This window comes from Ranitomeya variabilis, chromosome 2, assembly GCF_051348905.1.
Source record: "Ranitomeya variabilis isolate aRanVar5 chromosome 2, aRanVar5.hap1, whole genome shotgun sequence".
In the NCBI taxonomy this organism is placed as follows: Eukaryota; Metazoa; Chordata; class Amphibia; order Anura; family Dendrobatidae; genus Ranitomeya; species Ranitomeya variabilis.
Genome location: NC_135233.1, coordinates 588324527 through 588352485, shown reverse-complemented (window position 1 = coordinate 588352485; position 27959 = coordinate 588324527). Strand labels below are relative to the sequence as shown.

Genomic DNA, 27959 nt, shown 5'->3' with positions numbered 1-27959 from the left:
AGCAAGATGTTTTCAGTATTTTTCAGCTATGTACTAACTTAAAGTGATGCACAGCCTTATATTCATGTTTTTTTTTTTAAATATAGACACATCATTGGATTTTAGTTTGTAAGAACAGTGCCCCCTGCAGTTACTATATTAAATTACACAGCTACAGGTATATTGTTGGTCGAAAGTAGTACAGTGCATGTAGTACAAGCATAAGGATGAGCGGACTCATGGAAGTTCGGCTTCATTGGGTTCAACTGAACTTGAGTCCATATTTCAGTTCAGGTACCAGAACTCTACCCAAACTATAACCCGAATCCCATAAAAGTCAAGGGGGACACAAACGTTGTTGGTGTAAAATAGTTATAGCAAGTGCCAGGGGGCTGCCAAAGGATCTCTCTATCTATAGGAGGGAGGGATGGAGGGAAGGAGGGAAGAAGGCAGGGATGGAGGGAAGAAAGGTTGGAGGTAAGGAGGGAGAGACAGGGAGTAAGGGATGCAGGGAGGGAAGGAGGGAGAGATGGAAAGAAAGAGGAAGGGATGGAAGGAGGAAAGGAGGGAGGGATGGAGGAAAGGATGGCTAGAGAGAGGAAGGGATAGAGGGAGGGATGGAGGAAAGGAGGGAGGGATGGAGAGAGGGAGAAAGGGATGGAAGGAGGGAAGGAGGGAGGGAAGGACGGGGGGAGGCATGGAAGAAGGGATGGAGGGAGGGATGGAGGGAAGGACGGATGGAGGGATGGAGGGAGGGATGGAGGAAGGGATGGAGAGCGGGAGGAAAGGATTGAAGGAGGGAGGGAAGGAGAGAGGGAGGAGGGGAGGGATGGAGGGAGGGGAGGGATGGAGGGAGGGAGTGAAGGAGGGATGGAGTGAAGGAGTGAGGGATGGAGTGAGGGAGTGAAGGAGGGAGGGATGAAGGGAAGGAGGGAGAGATAGAGGGAGGAAAAGATGGAGGGAGATTTTTTCCAGCTCAAAAGGTTGGGCCCTCATTGTTTTCAATGGGATTGGGCTCTAGTTCAAGTTCATGTACAATGCTGGTATCCGAACTGAACTTAGGAATAACGTTTTCATCGTGTACCAGAACCCGAACTTCAACTGGTCCACTCATCTCTACTCATCTTTATACAGGTAGAGATAAGTGCAGATAAGTAACAATATAAAATATGGAGAAAAGGTAGAGTATATTTTAATGGGAATTTGTCACCAGATTTTTGCTATGTAATCTGACAGCAGCATAATGTACAGACCGAGACCCTGATTCCAGCGATGTATCACTTGGTTTACTGAGTGCAGCCGTTGTGATGCAATCACAGGTTTCTCTGCTACAGCTCTAGCAGAGCTCAGAATACGAGCTTTGTATAACCCCACCCACACCACTGATTGGCTGCCTTCTATGTGCATTGTATAGTAACAATAATCTGCCAATCAATGATGGAGACGTGGTTGGACAAGGAGGCACGAGACACATAGTCCTGTAGTGATAATCTCCTGCTGATTTTATTAAAATGGCAAAACACAGTCCAATAAGTGACACATCACTAGAATCTGTGCCTATGTCCTCACATCATGCTTCTCTCAGACTACAGAGCTAAATATGCTGACACATTCCCCTTAAGATATGCATGTGTAAATTTAGAACAGTCAAGAGCGGTACAGAATATATAGTACATGAACAGTATATGCAGTAAAGGGAGGGTACAGATTAGTATATGTACATGTATTACACGAAGTATTGACACTAGTGTTGAGCATTCCGATACCGCAAGTATCGGGTATCGGACGATCCTTGCGGTATCGGAATTCCGATACCGAGATCCGATATTTTTGTGGTATCGGGTATCGGAATCGGAAGTCCCCACAGTGCTAAAATCACTACAATGTAAAGTGGGCGGTGCGTGGGCGGAGACTGCGTGTCTCTGTGCGGGCGGGGTCTGTGCGGGCCTGCCAGGGATCTCATTCTATGCGGCCGGCGCTGTATGCCCAGGCTTGATGCGGCGTGCCGGGGCTTGATGCGGCGTGGGAGGGCTCTGCGGCGTGCTGGGGGGGTCTATGCGGCGTGAGGGGGGGTCTATGCGGCGTGAGGGGCTCTCTGCGGCGTTCTGGGGCGTCTATGCGGCGTGCTGGGGGGTCTATGCGGCGTGAGGGGCTCTCTGCGGCGTTCTGGGGCGTCTATGCGGCGTGCGGGGGGGTCTATGCGGCGTGCGGGGGTCTCAGCGGCGTGCGGAGGTCTCTGCGGCGTGCTGGGGGGTCTCTGCGGCGTGGGGGGGGTCTCTGCGGCGTGGGGGGGGTCTCTGCGGTGTGGGGGGGGTCTCTGCGGCGTGCGGGGGTCTCAGTGCGGGCATCGTCCGATGGGACTACAAGTCCCATCGGGCTATGCCTGCTACACTGACAGTGATTGACACATTAGCCAATGATGGGACAGTAGTAGTCCCATCATCCGGCTAATGTGTTGAATGAAAAAAAAAAAAAATACTCCATACATACATTCTACATACATACATACATATAGACATACAGTACATTCATACATTACATACATGACATACATTACATTAAACATAGATTACATACTCACCATTACTTGTCATTTTGATCCCCGAAGCCAGTGTCATCTATAAAAAATGTGAAAAAAACAAACAACCAATATACTCCCTGTCCGCAGAAATCCACGAGTGTCCCACGACGATCTCCCGTGGAGAGCAGCAGCATCAAATAATGCGACCGCTCTCTAGGGGCTCAGAAACACAATGACGGGAGGAAGGTATCCTTCCGCCACTGTATTCCTCCGCCGCTGTAAAAAAAAAAGTCCCTAGTCTCACTTTATGGCATTGCTGTATGAGACATTTTCCCATGCAGCAATTATATAAAGTGACACTTTGAACTCAGGTAACCTCAGTGATGCACTGCAGGAGCCATTGTCTCCTGTCAGTGTGTCACTGAGGGTCCTATAGAGCAGTGACGTCACCCGATGTCACTGTTCTATAGGGGAGATCGTCGTGGGACACTCGTTATTAATTGGACTACGGCGGACAGGTAGTATGCGGTTTATTATTTTACGTTTTTTGCAGGCGCTGAAGTATGGTAAGTATGGTGAAATGAAGAATATTAAAATACTTTTTCCTAATGTGTGCATGTTTTATTAACCCTTTTCTTACTATTGGATTAATAACGGATAGGCGTCTTATTGACGCCTCTCCGTTATTAACCCGGCTTAATGTCACCTTACGATAGCAAGGTGACATTAACCCCTTATTACCCCATATCCCACCGCTACACGGGAGTGGGAAGAGAGGGGCTAAGTGCCGGAATTGGCGCATCTTACGGATGCGCCATTTTCGGGGCGGCTGCGGACTGGTATTTGTAGCCGGGGGGGGGCCAATATCCATGGCCCCTCTCTAGGCTATGAATATCAGCCCGCAGCTGTCTGCGTAGCCTTTCTGGCTATAAAATATAGGGGGACCCCACGTCATTTTTTTGGGGGGTCCCCCTATTTTAATAGCCAGTAAAGGCTACGCAGACAGCTGCGAGCTGATATTCATAGCAGGCTACAAATATTGGCCCCCGGCCGTCGGCTTTCCCCCTCTGGCGCAGAAAATTGCGCGGGAGCCCACGCCGTTTTTTTCCATTTTTTTTTTTTTTTAAATTCAACGCTCATAAAGGCCTCTTTCACCCTTGCGGTCGCATTATTTGATGCTGCTGCTCTCCACGGGAGATCGTCGTGGGACACTCGTGGATTTCTGCGGACAGGGAGTATATTGGTTGTTTTTTTTTTCACATTTTTTATAGATGACACTGGCTTCGGGGATCAAAATGACAAGTAATGGTGAGTATGTAATCTATGTTTAATGTAATGTATGTCATGTATGTAATGTATGAATGTACTGTATGTCTATATGTATTTATGTATGTAGAATGTATGTATGGAGTATTTTTTTTTTTTCATTCAACACATTAGCCGGATGATGGGACTACTACTGTCCCATCATTGGCTAATGTGTCAATCACTGTCAGTGTAGCAGGCATAGCCCGATGGGACTTGACGATGCCCGCACTGAGACCCCCGCACGCCACAGAGACCCCCCCACGCCGCAGAGAACCCCCCCCCCCACGCCGCAGAGACCCCCCCACGCCGCAGAGACCCCCCAGCACGCCGCAGAGACCCCCGCACGCCGCTGAGACCCCCGCACGCCGCATAGACCCCCCAGCACGCCGCATAGACCCCCCAGCACGCCGCATAGACCCCCCAGCACGCCGCATAGACGCCCCAGAACGCCGCAGAAAGCCCCTCACGCCGCATAGATCCCCCAGCACGCCGCATAGACGCCCCAGAACGCCGCAGAGAGCCCCTCACGCCGCATAGACCCCCCAGCACGCCGCTTAGACCCCCTCACGCCGCATAGACCCCCCCAGCATGCCGCAGAGCCCTCCCACGCCGCATCAAGCCCCGGCACGCCGCATCAAGCCTGGGCATACAGCGCCGGCCGCATAGAATGAGATCCCTGGCAGGCCCGCACAGACCCCGCCCGCACAGAGACACGCAGTCTCCGCCCACGCACCGCCCACACTCTCCCCCCCTCCAGAACCCCATATAGAAGGACAGAAAGGGCTGATTTACCGTCCGATACTTGAGTCCCATTCACTTGTATTGGTATCGGGTATCGGTATCGGATTAGATCCGATACTTTGCCGGTATCGGCCGATACTTTCCGATACCGATACTTTCAAGTATCGGACGGTATCGCTCAACCCTAATTGACACCCCTGCAATTCTGTCAGATAATACTCAGTTTCTTCTTGAAAATGAATGCAAACACAAATTCTTTGTATTATTATCTTCATTTAATTTGTCTTAAATGAAAAAACACAAAAGAGAATGAAGCAAAAAGCAAAACATTGATCATTTCACACAAAACTCCAAAAATGGGCCAGACAAAAGTATTGGCACCCTCAGTCTAATACTTGGTTGCACAACCTTTAGCCAAAATAACTGCGACCAACCGCTTCTGGTAACCATCAATGAGTTTCTTACAATGCCCTGCTGGAATTTTAGACCATTCTTCTTTGGCAAACTGCTCCTGGTCCCTGATATTTGAAGGGTGCCTTCTCCAAACTGCCATTTTTAGATCTCTCCACAGGTGTTCTATGGGATTCAGGTCTGGACTCATTGCTGGCCACCTTAGAAGTCTCCAGTGCTTTCTCTCAAACCATTTTCTAGTGCTTTTTGAAGTGTGTTTTGGGTCATTGTCCTGCTGGAAGACCCATGACCTCTGAGGGAGACCCAGCTTTCTCACACTGGGCCCTACATTATGCTGCAAAATTTGTTGGTAGTCTTCAGACTTCATAATGCCATGCACATGGTCAAGCAGTCCAGTGCCAGAGGCAGCAAAGCAACCCCAAAACATCAGGAAACCTCCACCATGTTTGACTGTAGGGACCGTGTTCTTTTCTTTGAATGCCTCTTTTTTTTTCTCCTGTAAACTCTATGTTGATGCCTTGATGCTCTACTTTTGTCTCATCTGACCAGAGAACATTGTTCCAAAACGTTTTAGGCTTTTTCAGGTAAGTTTTGGCAAACTCCAGCCTGGCCTTTTTATGTCTCGGGGTAAGAAGTGGGGTCTTCCCGGGTCTCCTACCATACAGTCCCTTTTCATTCAGATGCCGACGGATAGTACGGGTTGACACTGTTGTAACCTCGGACTGCAGGGCAGCTTGAACTTGTTTGGATGTAAGTCGAGGTTCTTTATCCAACATCCACACAATCTTGCGTTGAAATCTCTTGTCAATTTTTCTTTTCCATCCACATCTAGGGAGGTTAGCCACAGTGCCATGGGCTTTAAACTTCTTGATGACACTGCGCACGGCAGACACAGGAACATTCAGGTCTTTGGAGATGGACTTGTAGCCTTGAGATTGCTCCTGTTTCCTCACAATTTGGTTTCTTAAGTCCTCAGACAGTTCTTTGGTCTTCTTTCTTTTCTCCATGCTCAATGTGGTACACACAAGGACACAGGACAGAGGTTGAGTCAACTTTAATCCATGTCAACTGGCTGCAAGTGTGATTTAGTTATTGCCAACACCTGTTAGGTGCCACAGGTAAGTTACAGGTGCTGTGAATTACACAAATTAGAGAAGCATCACATGATTTTTCGAACAGTGCCAATATTTTTGTCCTTCCCCTTTTTATGTTTGGTGTGGAATTATATCCAATTTGGCTTTAGGACAATTCTTTTTTTGTTTTTTCATTTAAGACAAATTAAATGAAGATAATAATACCAATGAATTTGTGTTTGCAATCATTTTCAGGAATAAACTGAGTATTATCTGACAGAATTGCAGGGGTGTCAATACTTTTGGCCACAACTGTACATGTAACATAGGTATAGAACAGTTTAACATATGCACATGTAGTACAGGTAGAGATTAATACAGTACAGTACATGTAGTTGTGGTAGAGAGCGCTATGTAGTAGAGGTAGAGAGCTGTACCATATGTGTAGTACAGGTAAATATTTGGATAGTGTATGTACTAGAGGTAGAGAACATTTTAATATATGTATATTTAGTAAAGGTAATGAGTAATAAAGCATATGTATTACAGGTAGAGATTAGTGCAGTACAGTACATTTAGTACCGGTAGGGTGCAGAGAGGTCGAAAGCTGCACAGTATTTGCAGCAGAGGTACAGTGTCACATATATATGCATCAATTACAGGTAGTGTAGATAGCACTTCAGAGGGCTATGCCATGCATGTAGCATAGATCGCGGCATAGAATTTACGGTAGATTTAGAAAAAGTGAAAACAGGGGAAAGTCGTTCCCTAGTGTATTATTGCAAGCGATACTGTATGTACATAATAAATGTAGAGGATGTCCTCTCACCTGGTTGTGTGGCACCATGGGCACAATACCAATATAGATTTGTCGCATCTATACACCTTCACGTCCACTCATCGCTCAGGCAGAGGGAATCCCAAACTCTCATCAGGAGGTGATTCTACATCACTGCAAAGTCCTTGCCAGGGTATGTAGCAGAGCAGCTGGTTCAGAAGTTGAAAAAGTAAGTGGAACTGGGCAGCCAGGGACTTTGCGTCAATGTAGAATTGTAGTTCCGATGATGACTCATGCAGAGAAAAATTACTTCCTGTGTCTACATTGAGCTTAAAAGGATTCAGAGAGTCAGTTTTTAATCACGTGATGTTGTAGCATTAATGGAAACTAGAGAATTAACTGGGTAGAAAGGTAAAATGAGCAATTGTAAGTACACGGTGCTATAAAATATGATGACTGCAATATATTAAGGGAATAGAAACTTTGATTGGAGTGCTTCTTTAACTATTTGCTACCTCTATACAAATACAGAAGTGAACTGAAGAGTTAAAAAAATATTTGTACAACTCCCTAGACTGAGCTCCTATAACATTTACAGTGCGAATTGACTATTTGACTTTATTTTAGCTAAAAAAAACATCACGTGTACATGCCAAATTCTCATCAAGGGTGATGTTCAATTTATGGCATCAAGCTCATACATTATGAAATATTATGCACTTAAATTATAAATTCTTTATTCTGTGCCAAGGATTAAAGCACCACACACCTTCTCCTTAGTGAACCAGGGAAAATATATTCACTGCATTAATGAAATGTACTGGAAAAAAAAAGAAAACTTAAAAAAACCCTAAATTAAAATTGTCCAACTCTGTCCCTTCGCTCCTGCTACTTATTGCTAAAATCTTCCTGGAAACCACAAGATTTATGGATTTTAGCAGCAGTAGTTTAGAAACAAATATTTGAAGATGAGTCTTCTAGAAATAAACAAATAAATATCTATTTAGTAGTAAAGAATAAAAGTCTTTAAGTGTAAATGTTATTAGTTTGTGTTGAAATCTAGCCTGGTTGATCGAAGGGAATTTTTTTTGGACTCATGTACAGAATGTTTTAACATTTACTAGCTGGATAGGAAACTAGAAGCGAAATGTGGCTTGTGGGAAATCAGCATGTATTAACAGCAGTGGTTTGCAAAATCTGTTCTTTGCCAGCCTCTACTCATCCAAACGGCAGTGTTTTAAGGATATCCTTGTATGTGCACAGGTGGATATATCACGAGCACAGAAGGCCCCATCAACTGATTGATCCTACTGTGCCTATGTGAGGAGACTGTTAATTAAATCCAGCTCTGTTGGAGGGAGGGGATAAGGAAGAGACTTGGAAAAGACTACATAGGGGATTAGAACAATTTTAATTAGGTAGAAGAAGCAATGGATTGTGGTTCTAGTACCCGGTATCTCCATCTGCTGACAGATCTTACATTCCAAAAATGATCAGTAAACTTCTGCCAAGAACATAACCTTATAAGATAGTGTCATTTTTTTTTAGTTATACTCACTTTTACAGATAAAGAAAAAAATATCTTAAATTAGTTATCCAGGACTAAATTATTTTTTTAACTAACAGACAGGTAGTTGCTTACTAGTTAGCAACTATCCTTCTGTTCTATCTCATAACAGTCACTGACCACTCCTGCCGGCAATTCAGCTGCTCTACATCAACTGAGCAGCTCTTATTTTTCAGAGCTGCTCTGTCGATAGGGAGTGACTGCTGGCATCACGCTGTGAAACATTTGGCTTCCCGCAGTTAGGAGGCGGGGAGCTCTTTGTAAATCAGTATGATGTCAGCAGTGTAGAGTGGAAGAGAAGCTGATGATCTGTTGATGTGATGTCAGCAGAAGTTGCTGGATAGCTGGCAGGAGGGGTCGGTGACCATTCTGTCGGCAGTGATCTACGATGGCCAGAACAGGCCAGTACGTGTCTGTTAGTTCTTAAGCCTACAGTAAAAAATTAGCATAATCCTGGATAACCCCTTTGAATATGCTTATGTAAAACTAATATAGTTTAATTATCAAATCAGAAGATATCCAAAAAATGTCTTGGGTTTCAGAAGGATCACTTTTTGCTTGTGCTTGACACACACACAATGATTCCTGTATTACCAGCTTATAGACGCTGTGTGAGAAGGGGGCTCATCTGAAATAATTAAGTTGATCTATAGAGTAGAGGGCTAGCTTAGCTATGAAAATATCCACTCAGCTAGCCCTCTTCTCAGACTGTATGGGTTGCAATGACACAATTTGTGACACAAATTACACACTCTTGCACTAATCCAATGAAAGTGCAGACATACAGTATGTGCAATCAGTAACACTCGAGCTTAGTAGGTAAAAGAACATTATCCCATGTAATGTAGTTTGCTACCGATGAGTTCATAGAATAAATGGGATGTGTTATGATACTGTAACATCCGTGCCACCACCTGCTTTGGCATTTGGCGCGCCGTTGTTGGCAACCTCATTTCTGTTTCATTCCTACGACTTTTGGTGCAATGAGATCAGGGAACTAATCAATTTATTGTCTTGTCTTGATTGCTCCTCTCTGAGAGCCTTCGGTGAGGCTGCCTACTATTTAAACTCCTGGGTCTCTGACTTCTACTGTCAGTCAATTAGTTTTGCTACCTGTCTTGTGTTCCTGTTCATGCTTGTGGTGGTTTCTTGATTTATCTCATTATGAATTTTGACTATTGTCTTGTTTTAATATACTGTTCTTTATTTGACCTCTTGGCTTTGACTCTACTTGGTGATCCTTCCTGCCTCCAGATCGCTCTTCTAGACAGCTGACTTCCTATGGAAGCAGTCCACTGGACATCGTTATAAGCAGGGCTGTGGATTCGGAAAGCCAAACCTCTGACTCGGATGCCTCAATTTCTATGACACCGACTCTGACTCCAACTCTGACTCCACCAAAATGGGCTCTGACTCTGACTCCACGACTTCGACTCCGACTCCACAGCCCTGTTTATAAGCACAAATCCCTGTATAGGGGTTAAAGGGTGACAGTTGGGGTTTCTCTCTAATCTGTCAGGAGTAGTTGCTTGTACCATGACTGTTTGAGGCAGCCTTTTTGGGCCTCTGGCCTCTGACAGACGTGTCATTTACAGTATTTAGGACTATTTTCCTTAAGGAACCCCAGTATAGTTTTTGTATAGGGTCTTTCTGCTTTCGGTGATTTCCCATGAATCATCCCACTATAAAAATACATATAAATAGGGTATTAGTGATTTTTGCATGGCCACTCACTGTGTGGTGTAGCATTTACCAATCAGTTTTATTGAAGGGACAACATCATACCTACAAATTTGTCTACAATAACATTGATTCCTCCATCACTAAGGACTCCAAGCTCCCAGGATACAAGGTCAATTCAAAATGGAGTCATGTTAACAAAGCCATCAACAGACTGTCACCACTGTGTGGCCATACATAGACACATTTAGAATAAACCTCTTCCAACACAACATACCAAAATGATGTTTTATTAAAGCTGGACATTTTTTAATCCACACATCTCTGAATATGTTGAGCTGAAAGAAAAGGTAAGTAAGGACAAATCTGTAGTAATGCTCAAAAATTGTGATTAAAAATCCTGTACTGTTATATCGGGAAGCGGATTTTAGAGCAATAATTGAACTTCTGTTTTACTGAAAAATAATGATTCTGTCAGGTCACCTGCCCTCATGGACAGAACAATTCTCAGCTCGCCTAATGAAGGTTCTGCTTCAGCAGATCATAAATCAGATTAAAAAATAAGTAAATAATAATGAATGTCGACTTCCAATCCACTTCCCATGAGGTTATACAAGGCTTGATGGATATCTACAGGTTTGGTGGGATTTTCAGGTCTGCAAAGCACGATAAGGATGCAAAGACAAGGGGAAAGTTGGATTTCGTAAAAGTAGCAGGCTTTCAAAAAAAACAACAACTGTTCTCTTCTATCCTTTTGGAAACGATTCTCTAAACAATAATCTCATTTATCGGAAGAGCTGAGAGACATGCAACACTGCATTTTATAATGACTGATAATATCCCACAGACATTTCAACTGCACTGTACATAATGGAGGGCAGTAATTCAGCCTAAAAATAGATCCCCCTATTGACTCGTCTGCCATTAAATAAGAGCGCGCCGTCGCACCTGCAGAGATAATTATTTATTAGATGTATTTGCTTTCTTTTGTTCGTAAAATCTATTTCACACTTAATTCAAATTGACTTTCTTATATTTGATTGATGATTTTTTTTTAGCTATTTCATTTTTTTTTTAGAAATTGCTATGGAAAAGTCTACAAATGTACAACATGACTTCCAAAAAAGCTCTTTATCTAAACTCCAAAAGTATTTGAAAAGTCTACAAACGTACAACATGACTTCCAAAAAAAACGCTTTATCTAAACCCCAAAAGTATTGGAAAAGCCTACAAATGTACAACATGACTTCCAATAAAAGCTATTTATCTAAACCCCAAAATTATTGAAAAAGTCTACAAATGTACAACATGACTTCTGAAAAAAAGCTCTTTATCTAAACCCCAAAAGTATTGGAAAAATCTACAAATGTACAACATGACTTCCAAAAAAAGCTCTTTATCCAAACCTCAAAAGTATTGGAAAAGTTTACAAATGTACAACATAACTTCCCAAAAAGCTCTTTATCTAAACCCCAAAAGTATTGGAAAAGTCTACAAAAGTACAAGACATAAAAAAAGCTCTTTATCTAAACCTCAAAAGTATTGGAAAGTCAACAAATGTACAACATGACTTCCAAAAAAGCTCATTATCTAAACCCCAAAAGTATTGGAAATGTCTACAAATGTACAACATTACTTTCAAACAATCTCTTTATCTAAACCCCAAAAGTATTGGAAAAGTCTACAAATATACTACATGACTTCCAAAAACAGCTCTTTATCTAAACCCCAAAAGTATTGGAAAAGTCTACAAATATACTACATGACTTCCAAAAACAGCTCTTTATCTAAACCCCAAAAGTATTGGTAAATACAACAGAGTTTAAATGGTCTTGAATATTTTTTCAAGAGCCTGAAAAACCACTTCTTCCCAATTTTCAGGTTGCAGACTTGTCTTTTCTTACTTGTAGGTTCAACATATCTTAAGCGTTGCAAAATGAAAAGGTTTAAAATACTAACAAATTGCTTAATGAGTGGGGTCATTTATAGTACATAGAGTCCCTTATGGACACGTTAAATCAAGCCTCTAGGGAACAGTACACAAGAGTCTGATTTTCATGGTCTTACATTTGAACATTAATGACCTATTTTTAGGATAAGTTATCAATGTCTGATTGGTGGAAGTGCACCCCTCTGCCGATCAGTTGTTTCCAGTATCAGCGGGAGCTGAAACTGCTCAGATATGGAGCTGCAAAGCTCTGTCAATGGAATAGTGGCCACTGCACAAACAAAGCCACTATATAGTAGATGGAGCTGAGCAGCTCCGTAACTTATCATTTACGGCTACTGCTGACATCAGTAATAGCTGATTGTCAGGAATGCCAAGTGTCTCACCCTCCCTAATCAGACATCGATGATGTATCGTAAGGATAGGCCATCAATGTTAAAGTCCAAAACAACCTTTCTTAACCCCTTCCCGACCTTAGACGCCACGTAGGCGTCATGAAAGTCGGTGCCAATCCAACCTGTGACGCCTATGTGGCGTCATGGAATGATCGAGTCCCTGCAGATCGGGTGAAAGGGTTAACTCCAATTTCACCTGATCTGCAGGGACAGGGGGAGTGGTACTTCATCCCAGGGGGGGTGGCTTCAACCCCCCATGGCTACGATCGCTCTGATTGGCTGTTGAAAGTGAAACAGCCAATCAGAGCGATTTGTAATATTTCACTATGAAAACTGGTGAAATATTACAATCCAGCCATGGCCGATGCTGCAATATCATCGGCCATGGCTGGAAACAGTGGTCTGCACCCCCCCACCACTGATCTCCTCCCAAGTCCTCCATCCTGTGCTCCGCTCCCCTCCATCGTCCTGTCCGCTCCCCCGTCCTCCTGTCCGCTCCCCCCATGCTCCGATCCCACCCCCCCTGCTCCAATCACCCCCCGTGCTCCGATCCCCCCTCATACTTACCGAGCTTCCCAGTGTCCGTCTGTCTTCTCCACGGGCTCTGCCATCTTCCAAAATGGCGGGCGCATGCGCAGTGCGCCCGCCGAATCTGCCGGCCGGCAGATTCGTTCCAGCTACATTTTGATCACAGTGATCAAAATAAAAAAATAGTAAATGACCCCCCCCTTTATCACCCCCATACGTAGGGACAATAATAAAATAAAGAAAATATATATTTTTTTTACACTAGGGTCAGAACTAGGGTTAGAACTAGGGGTAGGGTTAGGGGTAGGGTTAGGGGCATGGTTAGGGTTAGGATTAGGGGTAGGGTTAGGGTTAAAGTTAGGGGTAGGGTTAGGGTTAGAACTAGGGTTAGCGTTAGAATTAGGCTATGTGCACATGGTGCGGATTTGGGTGTGGATCCCCAGTGGATTGGCCGCTGCGGATTCGTAGCAGTGTTCCATCAGGTTTACAGTACCATCCGCTGTGCCCATGGTGCGGAAAATACCACGCAGAAATGCTGCATTGTATTTTCCGCAGGATGTTAATTCTTTGTGCAGATTCCGTAGCGTTTTGCACCTGTTCCTCAATAGGAATCCGCAGGTGAAATCCGCATAAAAAACACTGAAAATCAGCGGTAAATCCGCAGGTAAAATGCAGTGCCTTTTACCTGCGGATTTTTCAAAAATGGTGTGGAAAAATCTCACACAAATCCGCAACATGGGCACATAGCCTTAGGGTTGGAATTAGAGTTAGGGTTGGAATTAGGGCTAGGGTTGGAAATAGGGTTAAGAATAGGCTTGTTGTTAGGGTTATGGTTAGGGGTGTGTTGGGGTTAGAGTTGTGGTTAGGGTTGGGGTTAGGGTTGGGATTAGGGTTGGGATTAGGGTTAGGATTAGGGTTAGGGTTGGGATTAGGGTTAGGGTTGTGGTTAGGAGTGTGTTGGGGTTAGGGTTGTGATTAGGGTTACGGCTAGAGTTGGGATTAGGGTTAGGGGTGTGTTGGGGTTAGTGTTGGAGTTAGAATTGAGGGGTTTCCTCTGTTTAGGCACAACAGGGGTCTCCAAACGCAACATGGCGCCACCATTGATTCCAGCCAATCTCGCGTTCAAAAAGTCAAATGGTGCTCCCTCCCTTCCGAGCCCTGATGTGCGCCCAAACAGTGGTTTACCCCCACATATGGGGTACCAGCATACTGAGGACAAACTGGGCAACAACTATTGGGGTCCAATTTCTCCTGTTACCCTTGCGAAAATAAAAAATTGCTTGCTAATACATAATTTTTGAGGAAAGAAAAATGTTTTTTTATTTTCACGGCTCTGCATTATAAACTTCTGTGAAGCACTTGGGGGTTCAAAGTGCTCACCACACATCTAGATAAGTTCCTTCGGGGGTCTAGTTTCCAAAATGGGGTCACTTGTTGGGGGTTTCTACTGTTTAGGCACATCAGGGGCTCCGCAAACGCAACGTGACACCCGCAGACCATTCCATCAAAGTCTGCATTTCAAAACGTCACTACTTCCTTTCCGAGCCCCGACGTTTGCCCAAGCAGTGGTTTACCCCCATATATGGGGTATCAGTGTACTCAGGACAAACTGGGAAACAACTATTGGGGTCCAATTTCTCCTGTTACCCTTGTGAAAATAAAAAATTGCTTGCTAAAACATCATTTTTGAGGAAAGAAAAATGATTTTTTATTTTCACGGCTCTGCGTTGTAAACTTCTGTGAAGCACTTGGGTGTTCAAAGTGCTCATTACACATCTAGATAAGTTCCTTGGGGGGTCTAGTTTCCAAAATTGGGTCACTTGTGGGGGAGCTCCAATGTTTAGGCACACAGGGGCTCTCCAAATGTGACATGGTGTCCGCTAACGATTGGAGCTAATTTTCCATTCAAAAAGCCAAATGGCGTGCCTTCCCTTCCGAGCCCTGCCAAGTGCCCAAACAGTGGTTTACCCACACACATGGGGTATCAGCGTACTCAGGACAAACTGGACAACAACACTTGGAGTCCAATTTCTCCTGTTACCCTTGGGAAAATAAAAAATTCTGGGCTAAAAATCATTTTTGAGGAAAGAAAAATTATTTTTTATTTTCACAGCTCTGCGTTATAAACTTCTGTGAAGCACCTGGGGGTTTAAAGTGCTCACTATGCATCTAGATAAGTTCCTTGGGGAGTCTAGTTTCCAAAATGGGGTCACTTGTAGGGGAGCTCCAATGTTTAGGCACACAGGGGCTCTCCAAACGCGACATGGTGTCCGCTAACGATTGGAGCTAATTTTCCATTCAAAAAGCCAAATGGCGTGCCTTCCATTCTGAGCCCTGCCAAGTGCCCAAACAGTGGTTTACCCCCACATATGAGGTATCAGCGTACTCAGGAGAAATTGCCCAACAAATTTTATGATCCATTTGATCCTGTTGCCCATGTGAAAATGAAAAAATTGAGGCTAAAATAATTTTTGTGTGAAAAAAAGTACTTTTTCATTTTTACGGATCAATTTGTGAAGCAACTGAGGGCTTAAAGTGCTCACTATGCTTCTAGATAAGTTCCTTGGGGGGTCTAGTTTCCAAAATGGGGTCACTTGTGGGGGAGCTCCAATGTTTAGGTACACAGGGGCTTTCCAAACGTGACATGGTGTCCGCTAAAGATTGGAGCCAATTTTTCATTCAAAAAGTCAAATGGCGCTCCTTCCCTTCCGAGCCCTGCCGTGCGCCAAAACAGTGGTTTACCCCCACATATGAGATATCAGCGTACTCAGGACAAATTGTACAACAAAGTTCGTGGTCCAGTTTCTACTTTTACCCTTGGGAAAATAAAAAAATTGCTGCTAAAATATTATTTTTGCGACTAAAAAGTTAAATGTTCATTTTTTCCTTCCATGTTGCTTCTGCTGCTGTGAAACACCTGAAGGGTTAATAAACTTCTTGAATGTGGTTTTGAGCACCTTGAGGGGTGCAGTTTTTAGAATGGTGTCACTTTTGGGTATTTTTAGCCATATAGAACCCTCAAACTGACTTCAAATGTGAGGTGGTCCCTAAAAAAAATGGTTTTGTAAATTTTGTTGTAAAAATGAGAAATCACTGGTCAAATTTTAACCCTTGTAACTTCCTAGCAAAAAAAAAAATTGTTTCCAAAATTGTGCAGATGTAAAGTAGACATGTGGGAAATGTTATTTATTAACTATTTTGTGTCACATAACTCTCTGGTTTAACATTAAAAATTCAAAATGTGAAAATTGCAAAATTTTCAAAATTTTTGCCAAATTTCCATTTTTTTCACAAATAAACTCAGAAATTATCGACCTAAATTTACCACTAACATGAAGCCCAATATGTCACGAAAAAACAGTCTCAGAACCACTAGGATCCATTGAAGCCTTCCTGAGTTATTACCTCATAAAGGGACACTGGTCAGAATTGCAAAAAACGGCCAGGTCATTAAGGTCAAAATAGGCTGGGTCATGAAGGGGTTAAGGCAGCTATACACATTAAATGGCTATCGACACATGCAAGTTTAGCCATGTGTGACAGATTTTGAATTGGTGCCAAGGAGCTCAAATTTAACTTAGCCATACACATGAGATAACGGTCATACGAAATTTCATTTCACAGGAAACTATCTTTCCTGAGAACCTCATACACATGGGCAGAGAAGAGAAAGACAGGAAAGCTCAGTCAGCAAACCAGAAGGTCTCAACAAAGTTTAAGATCTTCTGGCTGAAAGATGTTGGGTTTTGCCGACTGGTCTGTACAGTCTATATTTATGTTCCTGAAATAAATTTGAAGATTTTAGTCCAGAGGGTCAAATATCTTTTCAATGTTAAGGTCTGAAAAACTGATGTGCCCGTGCTCTTGCTGGAGGATTATACTGCATGACTGGTGATCTGGAATCCCCATTCACTGCAGAGAAAAGAAAGCAGCTGCCAGACACCTCTCTGCCAGTGCCTTATCCCTCTTGAAATTAAGAGGTTCTGGTATTGAAATTAAAACTTCCAAATTTTTCTCTCCCCAACATGATCTGTCTGAGGAGAGTCAAGACGACCTATAGAAATGAGATGGTCGACTAGTCCTGCAAAAATTGGTGCATTTGGCAAATTTAATCTAATTTATATGAGGCTTCTATGCCTCAAGAATTACACTCAAAATTGAAAGGAAATAGTTATCTACTCCATTGGGTATTGGTTTGGCTATTCTGTACTTCTTTATTTTTCCTTCCTGGAAAATCCAATAGATCTACACAAGACTATAAAACAAAATGGCAGAATAGCAATAAAGATTGGATTTGCATTATATCTGTCTATATTGAATGATTTTACCAAATTTCTTTTGCCCAGTTAATCTATTTTCCGCTTATAAGTTATTTTAATTGCAATTTTTGGGCCATAACCCAATGTAATCTTTGATCATTGGCAGTATTGACTAGAATATGAGAGGAGCCAAGGAACTGGAAGACTAGAAATATCAGATTTCTGCTGTTGTCTTTTATTGTTCTGTGTTTTCAGGATGTATTGTATGGTAATTTTTTATTTTTTCCAATTTCTAAGCTTGACCAATAACTTGACCATTTTCATTAACTTTTGAGCTTTCCTCTAAATTATTCCAACGAGCAGTATGGCCATTTTCAATCCTATTTACAAATGTGTCAGTTAATCTATAAAATCACACGACCCAATTTCCCTTTACATTCTGAAAATGTAACGAGACCCTCAGTACAATTGGCTATTAATGTTAGCACATGCAATTCAATATTTGCTCTTCCTCAAAATATGTCCCTTTATTACAGTTTTGCTGTATTCGGGAATACAATCTGGGCAAACGATGCAAAAATGTGATTAGAAGCACAGACATCCTTATTACATCACATATGGTCTCGCTCCCCTGTTTCCAATAACTTCTCCTTTTAGGATAAAACACAAGGCCATTAATAAAACAATGTAACAGGTTGTGACCTTCAAAGTCTGAAATTCAGAAACTAATTATATTCATATCAGCAGCTGCTATATAGATGATGGCATCAATCCTCAATTAAATGTTTTCGTATTCCAAAGAATTAAATTACTTTAAAAATGAGCAATATTGATGATGATCTTCTGACCCCCCAAAGTGGAACTTTTTTTTAATTATTTCCCATGATACCGATGTGTAAAGCGTTCCCATGGCTTCCTGCTATTGGAAATGGAGGTGATTAAATATAAGAAATTAAATTACCAGAAAGTAAAGACGAATTAGTAAATTCGAGTGGAACTGAATTCCACATAAATTTTATAAAAATCCGCATTCGCCAAAATGTTGATTTTTTTATAATTTGTTTCTGTATATATTCATCAAATTAGAAGCCACTGACTGCCATTTTTCTGAAAAGTAAAAGGCCATCCTAATTTAGAAAATAAAAAAAGTCCTCACCTTTCCTGCCTTTCTGCTTTTTCTGCTGGTCACTGCAACTCACTCAGAAATCTTTGGGTCTATCAAGCCTGGCTGGGGCATTCTGTTGTGATGGGGGTCCAGGAGGGATCCACACAAGCACACGAAAGATCATGGGGTCATGACATTATGACATGCGCCGTGATCATGCATGTAGAGAATCCTCCCAAAACCCCTCAAAGCCGGAACTCTAAGCACAGCATGGGAGGTCCCGGGATTTCGGTGTGTGAAGATGTCGCGAGGACTGGAAGGCTGATGGTGAGGAGTGGAGGGGACAGAGTGGTGAGCGGTGAGGTCAGTATTTTTATTTTATTTTTTTACATCTCTTACGTTTATTATGCTCTGGGGTCTGTAAGACACTAGATCATAATATAGGATATTAAATTTCTGGAGAACAACTTCACCATGAATCTATTTTCCTGGGAAATAAAACACAAAAAGGCAAATTATACAACATTTGTTTGGAGTCTGTGATCATAGATACACATACTATAGCTGTGCACAGGAACTGTATACACAAAATTGTTTTACTCTTTGATGCAATTGAGCAATAAAATAAGTTATAGGAACACTAAACTTAGAAATATATGGCAAAACTCAACAGGAGATACTCTTGCTCCCCATGAGTATCAGTTTACAAGATTTTTTGCATGCTGCCGAACAGGGTACTGTTCTTTGCAGAAGGGTGGGGTCTATTTATCTTTATGTCCTACTACAGACTGTGTCAAGAAGGGGGGAGGCTACTGCTGCAGTTAGTTGTCTTATAGCCAGAAGCTAAAGAGTGAAGAGAAGGGAAAGTGGCTGAACAACTGATATACATATCTATTGTAAGGGGTTCACTCTCTCTGGCAGCGGTTTGAGGTAGGCTTCAACCAAAGCAAAAGGAATAGCCTTTCTCAAACAAAATGGTATAACATAAAATAAACAGTCCCAGAGATGTACCAGCTCACCCATTTACAATCTGCACAGTATCACGAGTCTTTCCACATTCACTCACAGACCCCCTCAGAGACAGCTCAGACACTTTTTAATTGGACTGTCCAGCCTAGATTAGAGATATGGTAGCAGCCAATCCCACACAATTCTTCAAGCTGTTCCTAAAACCTGGACCCACAAATTCAGGTCCATTTAAAAAAAAAAAAAAACTCTTGACAGTATCCATGCTGGACTTTGCTTCTCCATGTCATACATCACCAAGGCTAGACACCTCCCATCCAGGATTTGTACTAATGCAACCTTACAATATACATTATAGACATAATTTTCTCAGATTTAGATGTAGTACAAAATAATTGAAAATAAAATGAGAAGACTAAGAAAAGCATTACTTGCATATTTATTTTATTTTTCATTTTTATGCACATTTTCTATCATTAATACTCCAATATTTTCCTTTGCAATATAATTTTTTTTATCACCGTATTGCGTCTGTTCTCTAAAATTTCCCTTTCACAATAATCATTTCCAACATAATAATCCATTTAAAGCAGCTACTTGTTAAACTGTAAAAGTCAATGACAAATTAAAAGTAAATGAACTAACAGCTTCCCAGACACCAGTCTGAGCTGAGAATATATTTCAACTCTGAAGTGCAAACTTATCCTCCGCCTTAAATACTTCAATTTATTTAGCCAGATTTATAGCTACGTTCATTAACCTTGTTACGTTTAAAGTGTTTTAATGCTTCTTTTAGGCTGTGAACTCATGTCTTACAGATTAGCAAAACTGTGTTTGTTCATCCTGAAAATTAGGAGCCTGAAAGGAAATGAGGTATCTATGGTTTAACAATCTATTCCGGGAGGAGCTAATGATTTACAATGACGCTGGTGATGTCCAGAGTCACAGTTAGTCTTGTTGTTCCATGAGCCCTAAAATATCTTGGCACTATTAGCTCTTTAAGTGGTCAATTTGTTTAATGTTCTGTTAATGCCGATAGGCAGTGTTGTCAAACAGACTTAGATTGGTGGCTTTGTTTGTGCAAAGTACATTTTACGATGCGCGACCTTCACCTAAAGGTATTTTGTATTTGGATATACTTGTATTAAGACATTGAGGTTGCATTTGTACATGCAGCGGCAGTAGTAATTTATTTGTTAACTTGATATGACAAGCGGGATTTATCTAAGAATATGGCTTGTAGTGGCAAGGACCTCTGAACGTTGGTCAAGTAGTTATGCTAAGAGACTATTTAAATGTATGGCTCAGATATATTGAGGATGTAGCTTCTATAATGGGGTCATGGGCTTGAAAATAGCTTAGTATCAAGGCCGGATAGGAGTACTTTCATTTTCCAAGATGGCTGGCAACTAGATATGGATTTTGGAAATCATACTGCTAGAGATAAATAGAAATTTTGAAATTTGAATTTCCCTTTTTTTCAGAATTTTCCCCAAAAGTTAGATTTGCGGTGAATAAATTTGCACATTTCTCAATACTGGAAAAGCTTGAAATTGATTGGCAAAATGCAAATGGAGAAAAGAAAAACAGAAAGTCCTGCTGATTATAAGACCTTATTTTCTATAAGAGAGACAGAGAGATAAAACTATGCTGCTCCTAAGAGCTTACATTCCAAAAGGAGAAACAGAGAGAAAGGACCCTGCTGACCATAAGAGTTTACACTCTACAGGAGAGAGAGAGGACCCCACTGACCATAAGAGCTTACACTCTACAGGAGAGAGAAGACCCCACTGACCATAAGAGCTTACACGCTACAGGAGAGAGAGGACCACCTGACCATAAGAGCCTACACTCTACAGGAGAGAAAAGACCCCACTGACCATAAGAGCTTACACTCTACAGGAGAGAGAGGACCCTACTGAACATAAGAGCTTACACTCTACAGGAGAGAGAGAGGACCCCACTGACCATAAGAGCTTACACTCTACAGGAGAGAGAGGATCCCGCTGACCATAAGAGCTTACACTCTACAGGAGAGAGAGAGGATCCCGCTGACCATAAGAGCTTACACTCTACAGGAGAGAGAGAGGACCCCTCTGACCATAAGAGCTTACACTCTACAGGAGAGAGAAGACCCCACTGACCGTAAGAGCTTACACTCTACAGGAGAGAGAGAGGACCCCGCTGACCATAAGAGCTTACACTCTACAGGAGAGAGAAGACCCCACTGACCATAAGAGCTTACACTCTACAGGAGAGAGAGAGGATCCCGCTGACCATAAGAGCTTACACTCTACAGGAGAGAGAGAGGACCCCTCTGACCATAAGAGCTTACAGTCTACAGGAGAGAGAAGACCCCACTGACCATAAGAGCTTACACTCTACAGGAGAGAGAGAGGACCCCTCTGATCATAAGAGCTTACACTCTACAGGAGAGAGAAGTCTCCGCTGACCATAAGGGTAAGTTCACACAGGGCGTTTTTGCTGTTTTTTTTTCTGCAGCAAAACCTGATCTTGGCAGAAAAGAAGCTGCTGCAAAAATGCAGGTTTAGGTGCATTTTTGGTGCATATTTGTTGCGTTTTTAGTGCGTTCTTTTGTGTCTCTTTGTCCATGCTAATGTCCATTGACTTTCTGCAGTAAAATCGCTGCAAATAATTGTACCTGCATTTTTGCTGCATTTTTTCAACACCCATTCAAGTCAATGGGTGAAAAACGCTGTAAAAAAGCTGAAAGAAGTGACATACTCTATGTCCAAAAAAGGCAGCAAAGCTCCAAATCCTGATGACACAAAAACAATATGTGTGCATGACATTTCTGAAATATCATATTCTTTGCTGTTACTGTAAAAAGCAGCAGAAAATTAGCATAAAAAATGCAGCAAAAACGCCCTGTGTGAACTTACACTCTACAGGAGAGTGAAGACCCTGCTGACCAGAAGAGCTTACACTCTACAGGAGAAAGAGAGAGGACCCCGCTGACCATAAGAGCTTACACTCTAGAGGAGAGAGAAGACCCTACTGACCATAAGAGCTTACCCTCTACAGGAGAGAGAGAGAGGACCCCGCTGACCATAAGAGCTTACACTCTACAGGAGAGAGAGAAACAGGACCCCGCTGACCATAAGAGCTTACACTCTACAGGAGAGAGAAGACCCTACTGACCATAAGAGCTTACACTCTACAGGAGAGAGAGAGGACTCCACTGACCAGAAGAGCTAACACTCTACAGGAGAGAGAGGACTCTGCTGACCATAAGAGCTTACACTCTACAGGAGAGAGATGACCATACTGGCTATAAAAGCTTATACTATACAGGAGAGAGAGAAAGTGCGAGGACCCTGCTGACCATTAGAGCTTATACTCTACAGAAGAGCGATGGGATGCCAATGACTATAAGAGCTTACACTCTACAGTAGAGAGATGGGACCCCGCTCTATTACACTCTATTGGAAAGAGAGAGCGAGACCTCTAATGACCAAAAGAGCTTAAAGTCTACAGGACAGAGGATCCACTTGACCATAAGAGCTTACACTCTACAGAAGAGAGTGTGAGGACCCTGCTGACCATAACAGCTTATACTCTACAGAAGAGAAATGGGACATTGCTGACTATAAGAGCTTACACTCTAGTGGAAAGAGAGAGCGAAAACTCCGCTTACCATAGGATCTTAAAGTCTACAGGACAGGGGACCAACTTGACCATAAGAGCTAGTGCAGCGCCCCAGAGTCCTGGTCGTTGCAGTACTGTTGCTCTGCTACTAAGGGGGGCTATGGTACGTCTGATGGCACTGAAGGAGTTCATCTGACCAGGTATCACATACACCAATACATTTCACAGTCGGGCCTCCAGGGGGAGCTAAGGGTGCTATTTATTAGGCCACTCCTCACCACAGTGGGTAAACTGGGGGTCAGGCAGGAAGTTAGTGAGAAAGCTGACTGGGTAGGAACCAGGCAACACTGTTGTGGATTCTGTTTGTGGGCTCCCTCTGGTGGTTACTGCTGGTACTGGGTGACTTTGGTGGGTTGCGGCCTTTGGTTTCCACCTGTCCATCAGAGGCTGGGTGTTTCCTATTTTACCTGGCCTTTCTGTCATTCCCTTGCCGGCTATCAATGTATTCAGATGTGCTCTGTTTGGTTCCTGCCTACCTGCTCCCAGATCTTTCAGGATAAGCTAAGTGCTGATTTTCAGTTGTTGGTTTTTTTGTCCAGCTTGCTTATTATGTCTCTATGCTAGCTGGTAGCTCTAGTGGACTGAGGTTCTCTCCATGTGCCATGAGTTGGCACATGGGTTCTTGTAATCTCAGGATGGTTTTTTGATTAGGGTTTTTTGCTGACCGCTCAGACCCCTTTTGTATCGTTCTGCTTTCTAGTTTACAGCGGGCCTCAATTTGCTGAACCTATATATATCATCTCTATGTGTGTGCCTTCCTCTCATTTCACCGTCAATACATGTGGGGGGCAACTATACCTTTTGGGGTTCATTCCTCTGGAGGCAAGTGAGGTCTTTATTTTCTCTGCAGTACTAGTTAGCTCTTAGGCTGGTGCGTGGCGTCTAGAACCAACGTAGGCACGCTCCCTGGCTATCTCTAGTTGCGTTTGTCAGGCGTAGGGCAGCGGTCAGCCCAGGTTCCATCACCCTAGAGCTCGTCCGATATTTTGTATTACTTTGCTTGTCCCTTGCTATCCCTAGCCATTGGGATTCATGACAGTATAGCCGGCCCACAAAGTGTTAATTGTTTGGGCTGAAGCAGGAGAAAAAGAAGTGTTTAAGGGAAATTTATTTATTTATTTTTTTCCTTCAGAGTTTTGCTGCCTAGCCCTTAATTGCTGTCTAGCTGCTTCTTACCTCCTCTTAACCCTTGAATGGCTCTGATATTAGCTGTTTAACATGAATGTCCAGAGTTTGGCTTCCAGCCTGAGTAATCTCGCGGCAAAAGTTCAAAACATACAGGATTTTGTTGTTCACACTCCCATGTCTGAACCTAGAATTCCTATTCCAGAGTTCTTTTCTGGAGATAGATCTACCTTCCTGAATTTCAGGAACAATTGTAAATTGTTTCTTTCTTTAAAATCTCGCTCCTCTGGAGACCCTGCTCAACAGGTCAAGATTGTAATATCTTTCCTGCGAGGCGACCCTCAGAATTGGGCATTTGCATTGGCACCAGGGGATCCTGCATTGCTCAATGTGGATGCGTTTTTTCTGGCATTGGGATTGCTCTATGAGGAACCCAACCTGGAGATTCAGGCTGAAAAGGCTTTATTAGCCCTCTCTCAGGGGTATGATGAAGCGGAAATATATTGTCAAAAATTTCGGAAATGGTCGGTGCTTACTCAGTGGAATGAGTGCGCCCTGGCTGCAAACTTCAGAAATGGTCTTTCCGAGGCCATTAAGGATATTATGGTGGGGTTCCCTACGCCTACAGGTCTGAATGAGTCGATGGCTATGGCCATTCAGATTGATCGGCGTTTACGGGAGCGCAAACCCGTGCACCAGTTGGCGGTGTCTTTTGAACAGGCACCTGAGACTATGCAATGTGATAGAATTCAGTCCAGAAGTGAACGGCAAAATTATAGGCGGAAAAATGGATTGTGTTTTTATTGTGGTGATTCAGCTCATGTTATATCAGCATGCTCTAAACGCACAAAAAGGGTTGATAAATCTTTTGCCATTGGTACTCTGCAGCCTAAGTTCATTTTGTCTGTGACTCTGATTTTTTCACTGTCTTCCATTTCCGTCGATGCCTATGTGGATTCGGGCGCTGCTCTGAGTCTTATGGATTGGTCATTTGCTAAACGCTGCGGTTTTAGTCTGGAACCTCTGGAAGTTCCTATTCCTCTGAAGGGAATTGACTCTATACCATTGGCTATGAATAAACCGCAGTATTGGACACAAGTGACCATGCGCATGACTCCCGTTCATCAGGAGGTGATTCGCTTCCTTGTACTGTATAATTTACATGATGTACTAGTGCTTGGTCTGCCATGGTTACAAACTCATAATCCTGTCCTGGACTGGAAAACAATGTCTGTGTTAAGCTGGGGATGTCAGGGGGTTCATGATTATGCACCTCCGATTTCAATCGCTTCATCTACTCCTTCTGAGATCCCTGCGTTTTTGTCTGACTATAGGGATGTTTTTGAGGAGCCTAAGCTCAATTCGCTCCCTCCGCATAGAGATTGTGACTGTGCTATAGAATTGATTCCTGGCAGTAAGTTCCCTAAGGGTCGTTTATTTAATCTGTCACTGCCAGAGCATACTGCTATGCGGAATTATATTAAGGAGTCCTTGGAAAAGGGACATATTCGTCCATCTTCGTCCCCTCTGGGAGCAGGTTTTTTTTTCGTGGCAAAAAAAGATGGTTCCCTGAGGCCTTGTATAGATTATCGCCTTCTGAATAAGATTACAGTCAAGTATCAGTATCCATTGCCATTATTGACTTGATTTGTTTGCTCGTATTAAGGGGGCTAGGTGGTTCACTAAGATAGATCTTCGCGGTGCGTATAATCTGGTGCGGATAAAACAGGGTGATGAGTGGAAAACCGCATTTAATACGCCTGAGGGCCATTTTAAGTATTTGGTAATGCCTTTTGGACTCTCCAATGCTCCGTCAGTCTTTCAGTCCTTTATGCACAATATTTTCCGTGAATATCTGGATAAGTTTATGATTGTGTATTTGGATGATATTTTGGTGTTTTCTGATGACTGGGAGTCTCATGTTCTACAGGTCAGGAAGGTGTTTCAGGTTCTGCGGGCCAATTCTCTGTTTGTGAAGGGCTCAAAGTGTCTCTTCGGAGTCCAGAAGATTTCTTTTTTGGGGTACATTTTTTCTCCTTCTACTATTGAGATGGATCCCGTCAAGGTTCAGGCGATTTGTGACTGGACACAACCTACATCTGTTAAGAGCCTTCAGAAGTTCTTGGGGTTTGCTAATTTTTATCGTCGGTTCATTGCTAATTTTTCCAGTATTGTTAAACCTTTGACTGATTTGACTAAAAAGGGTGCTGATGTTGCTGATTGGTCTCCTGCGGCCGTGGAGGCCTTTCAGGAACTTAAGCGCCGGTTTTCTTCTGCTCCTGTGTTGTGTCAACCAGATGTTTCACTTCCTTTTCAGGTTGAGGTTGATGCTTCCGAGATTGGAGTGGGGGCGGTTTTGTCACAGAGAAGTTCTAATGGCTCGGTGATGAAGCCATGTGCATTCTTCTCTAGAAAATTCTCGCCCGCCGAGCGCAATTATGATGTGGGTAATCGGGAGCTTTTGGCCATGAAGTGGGCATTTGAGGAGTGGCGTCATTGGCTTGAGGGTGCTAAACATCGTGTGGTGGTCTTGACTGATCACAAGAATCTCATTTACCTTGAGTCTGCCAGGCGTTTGAATCCTAGACAGGCTCGTTGGTTGTTGTTTTTTTCTCGTTTCAATTTTGTGGTTTCATACCTGCCAGGTTCAAAGAATGTGAAGGCAGATGCTCTTTCCAGGAGTTTTGTGCCTGACTCTCCTGGAGACTCTGGGCCTACTGGTATCCTTAGGAATGGGGTAATATTGTCCGCCGTATCCCCAGACTTGCGACGTGCATTGCAGGAGTTTCAGGTGGATAAACCGGATCGTTGTCTGTCATGATTCTCAATGGCGAGAGAACATAGCCCAGCATATATGAGAACTAGCTCTTGGAAGATGGAAACTATACTGACCATGAACTAAACCTGCCGCACAACTAGAAGTGGCCGGGTAGCATGCCTACGTTTTTTTATCCCTAGATGCCCAGCGCCAGCCGGAGAACTACCTAATCCTAGCAGAGGAAAAGACAGTCCTGGCTCACCTCTAGAGAAATTTTCCCAAAAGGCAGACAGAGGCCCCCACATATATTGGCGGTGATTTTAGATGAAATGACAAACGTAGTATGAAAATAGGTTTAGCAAAAATCGAGGTCCGCTTACTAGATAGCAAGAAGACAGAAAGGGCACTTTCATGGTCAGCAGAAAACCCTATCAAAACACCATCCAGAAATTACTTTAAGACTCTAGCATTAACTCATAACACCAGAGTGGCAATTTCCGCTCACAAGAGCTTTCCAGACACAGTAACGAAACAGCAGCTGTGAACAGGAACAAAATGCAAAAACACACAAGGACAAAAGTCCAACTTAGCTGGGAGTTGTCTAGTAGCAGGAACATGCACAGAAAGGCTTCTGATTACATTGTTGACCGGCATGAAACTGACAGAGGAGCAAGGTTATATAGCGACTCCCACATCCTGATAGGAGCAGGTGAACAGAGGGGATGATGCACACAAGTACAATTCCACAAGTGGCCACCGGGGGAGCCCAGAATCCAATTTCACAACAGTACCCCCCCCTCAAGGAGGGGGCACCGAACCCTCACCAGAACCACCAGGGCGATCAGGATGAGCCCTATGAAAGGCACGGACAAGATCGGAGGCATGAACATCAGAGGCAGTGACCCAAGAACTATCCTCCTGACCGTATCCCTTCCATTTGACCAGATACTGGAGTTTCCGTCTGGAAACACGAGAGTCCAAGATCTTTTCCACAACGTACTCCAACTCACCCTCAACCAACACCGGAGCAGGAGGCTCAACGGAAGGCACAGCCGGTACCTCATACCTGCGCAACAATGACCGATGAAAAACATTATGAATCGAAAAGGATGCAGGGAGGTCCAAACGGAAGGACACAGGGTTAAGAA

At 43.1% G+C, this 27959-nt stretch overlaps 2 protein-coding genes across 2 annotated transcripts in view; one reads left to right on the top strand and one right to left on the bottom strand.

Annotated features, from left to right (window-relative positions):
- The window catches only part of CDH8 (cadherin 8), a 521626-nt gene that overhangs the window by 105191 nt on the left and 388476 nt on the right, over nucleotides 1-27959 (top strand). The gene's annotated exons all lie outside the window — the stretch shown is intronic.
- LOC143809745 (uncharacterized) lies at nucleotides 1049-7635 on the bottom strand. Its single transcript, XM_077292768.1, has 2 exons — nucleotides 4699-7635; nucleotides 1049-1770 (listed from the first exon to the last, which is right to left on the bottom strand). Exon 1 carries the CDS (start codon nucleotides 5965-5967, stop codon nucleotides 5344-5346), a length of 624 nt encoding a protein of 207 aa, XP_077148883.1. The 5' UTR covers nucleotides 5968-7635; the 3' UTR covers nucleotides 1049-1770; nucleotides 4699-5343.

Excerpts from the sequence above, each read along its gene's own strand:
- LOC143809745 (XM_077292768.1), bottom strand. The coding sequence starts at position 5,967 with ATGGAGAAAAGAAAGAAGACCAAAGAACTGTCTGAGGACTTAAGAAAC.